At 50.2% G+C, this 2,880-nt stretch overlaps 1 protein-coding gene across 4 annotated transcripts in view; it reads right to left on the bottom strand.

Annotated features, from left to right (window-relative positions):
- The window catches only part of CFDP1 (craniofacial development protein 1), a 99,197-nt gene extending 96,317 nt beyond the window's left edge, over nucleotides 1-2,880 (bottom strand). For 3 of the 4 annotated variants that reach the window (XR_002828837.1, XR_002828838.1, XM_023752592.1), the window contains exon 1: nucleotides 2,689-2,840. Coding sequence is in view for 2 of the 4 variants with exons in the window: in XM_023752592.1 (XP_023608360.1) it covers nucleotides 2,689-2,752 (64 nt within the window). In the remaining 2 variants the exon portion in view is untranslated. Of the gene's footprint in view, nucleotides 1-2,688 lie in introns of all 4 variants that reach the window. The other variant, XM_006087075.3, reaches the window with a different exon arrangement.

Below are 2,880 nucleotides of genomic sequence, written 5' to 3'. Positions count from 1 at the left end.
ATCATTGATCATCAGAGAAATGCAAATTAAAACCACAATGAGATATCTCCTTATACCTGTCAGATGGCTATCATCAATAAATCAACAAACTGTCCTAACCGGTTTGGCTCAGTGGATAGAGCGTTGGCCTGAGGACTGAAGGGTCCCAGGTTCGATTCCGGTCAAGGGCATGTACCTGGGTTGTGGGCACATCCCCAGTGGGAGATGTGCAGGAGGCAGCTGATCGATGTTTCTCTCATCGATGTTTCTAACTCTCTATCCCTCTCCCTTCCTCTCTGTAAAAAATCAATAAAATATATTTTTTAAAAAAATAAATAAATAAATCAACAAACAGTAAGTGTTGGTGAGGAGGTGGAGAAAAGGGAGCCCTCCTGCCCTGTTGGTGGGAGTGCAGATTGGTGCAGCCGCTATGGAAAACAGTATGGAGGGTCCTCAGAAAATAAAAAATGGAACTGCCTTCCCTGGCTGGTTGGCTCAGTTGGTTGGGCGTTGTCCTGTGCACCAAAAGATTGCTGGATTCAAGTCAGGGCTTGATCCCTGGTAGGGAGCAGGAGGCAGCCCACTGATGTTTTGCTCTCACAATGATGTTTCTCTCTCTCTCTCTTCCTTCTTCTCTCTCTTTAAAAAAAATCAATAAAAACAATAAATAAATAAATAAATAAATAAATAAATAAATAGGCTTATTTTTGCCTTAAGCAAAATGCCCCCTTGGAAATAACCCCTTTCAGACCCTTCCTCCTTAATCGGGCCACATAACCTCAATTATCCTGTAATCCAATCCCCAATCTCCCCTTGCCTTCCCCCACTTTCAGTAATCTTCCTTAGGATCCCTCCTTAATCTTTTTTAATATATTTTTATTGATTTCAGAGGGGAAAGGGGAGGGAGAGATAGAAACATCAGTGATGAGTCATTGATCAGCTGCCTCCTGCACACCCCACACTGGAAATCGAGCCCGCAACCCAGGCATATGTCCTTGACCGGAATCGAATGAACAGTGACCTCCCGGTTCATAGGTCGAAGCTCAACCACTGAACCACCCCTGCCAGGCCCTCCTTAATCTTAAATGCATAAAAGAAACTGCAAACTGCTATTCTCTGGAACATATGAGATTTTGCTACCCAACTGACATACATCATCTATTTGGCTCAAATAAAATCTTTTTTTAAAATATATTTTTACTGATTTCAGAGAGGAAGGGAGAGGGAGAGGCAGAAACTTCAATGATGAGAATCATTGATTGGCTGCCTCCTGCACGCCCCCTGCTGGGGATCGAGCCTGCAACCTGGGCATGTGCCCTTGGCCGGAATCAAACCCGGGACCCTTCAGTCCACAGGCCCAGGCTATATCCACTGAGCCAAACCAGCTGGGGCTCAAATAAACTCATAAAAAATTCTCTACAGGTTTGGGTATTTCTTATATCAACAAACTGAATACTGATCTAACCAAAATTGGACATAAGAACAATGGCAAACTGGAGAGTTGCTCAGGACCTGAGGTGGAGGGGTGTCTGCGCTGGGAGTGGGAGGAATGAGACTGGGGATGATTGACAGGGATGATGGGAACTGCTTGGTTTCAAAACAAGCCTTTTTGATTAAAATGAAAACTAGTCTTCCAATGATCACTCTGGCCATTACTGTAAGACCAAAGCTGGTGGACAAGACTGGAATCCGGGAAACCAGTGGGGAAGCTATGACGAGCCCTAATGAAGGATCCCCGTAGCTCAGTAGCAGTGAGATTGGCAAGGGCGTGGTCAGAAACGCGTTCTCCACGTAGACACAACAGAACTTACTGACAGGTTGGACCAAAAGGGAGGAACAAGGATGACTCCACTCCTCGGGGGTTTTGTCTGCTTTCTACCAAAGCGATTGTATGGATACTTCTAATGAGATGGGGAAGTCGGGGAAGGCGCAGGATGGCGGACGAGGTAAGTTTGTTTGGGTGACGATTTATTTTGGCCCCGCTCAGTTGGAGGTCCCTACACAAAACAATACACAAAATGAGTTCTAAGGCCCTGGCCGGTGTGCAGAGTGGTTAGTGTTGGCCGCACACGGACGCTTCGCGGGTTCCATTCCCGGTCAAGGGCAGGATTCGCTCCCCGCCGCCGCCCCGTCGTCGGGGTTTGGGGAGGCAACCAATCGATATGTGTCTCTTGCTCTCTCTCTCTCTCTGAAAAACAATAGAAAAAATATTTTCAGGTGAAAATTAACAACAAAAAATTCTGAGAAGGGAGCAATGGGCATATAAGGTGCAAACAGGCAAAAAGCGTCATCATGTGAACTTTCCACCAACCAGACCCCTTCTGAGGGCAGAAAGCGGACAGATCTATCTTGGACGCGATGCTAGCTGGCCATAACCTCGGGACGGAATAAAATACCTTCCAAAACTCAGACGGTCGGACCATTTCAGCACTGGCGTGACTAGGGGACGGCGGACCCCGCCAGCGCCCCCTGAGGCAGGGCCGTGTTCGCGCGACGGTTCCCGCGCTCCCACAGGGGCTGCGGCCGCAGTCAGGCCGCCGGCAGCGACGGCGCGAGATGTCCTCACGCACACGCCTCGGGCCACAGGGACGGAGCGGTCAGGGATGCTCGAGACCCGCGCCACGGGCCACCGGGCCCACGAACGCCGAGCCAAGCGCGCCTCACGTGGGTCGCGGGGCGGGGCAAGCCTCTTCAGGAGGAATCGCTTACCCGAAGGCACGTAGTCCTCGTCCTCCTCTGAGGAGGAGAAGTCTTCCGAGTCGAATTCCTCCATATCGCTGCCACGCGGGGCGGGCCAAGCCACAGGACCGCAGCGGCTGACCCCAACGCAAAGCTCTGGGGATAGACCAAAAAGTAGAGCGGGAGCAGCTGGCGGTTGGGGCGAGCCCCCGCTGCGTGTGC

The sequence above is a fragment of the Myotis lucifugus genome, unplaced genomic scaffold, assembly GCF_000147115.1.
Source record: "Myotis lucifugus unplaced genomic scaffold, Myoluc2.0 scaffold_35, whole genome shotgun sequence".
In the NCBI taxonomy this organism is placed as follows: Eukaryota; Metazoa; Chordata; class Mammalia; order Chiroptera; family Vespertilionidae; genus Myotis; species Myotis lucifugus.
Note: the sequence above shows the minus strand (reverse complement) of the source record. Positions and strands in the feature narration are given on the sequence as shown.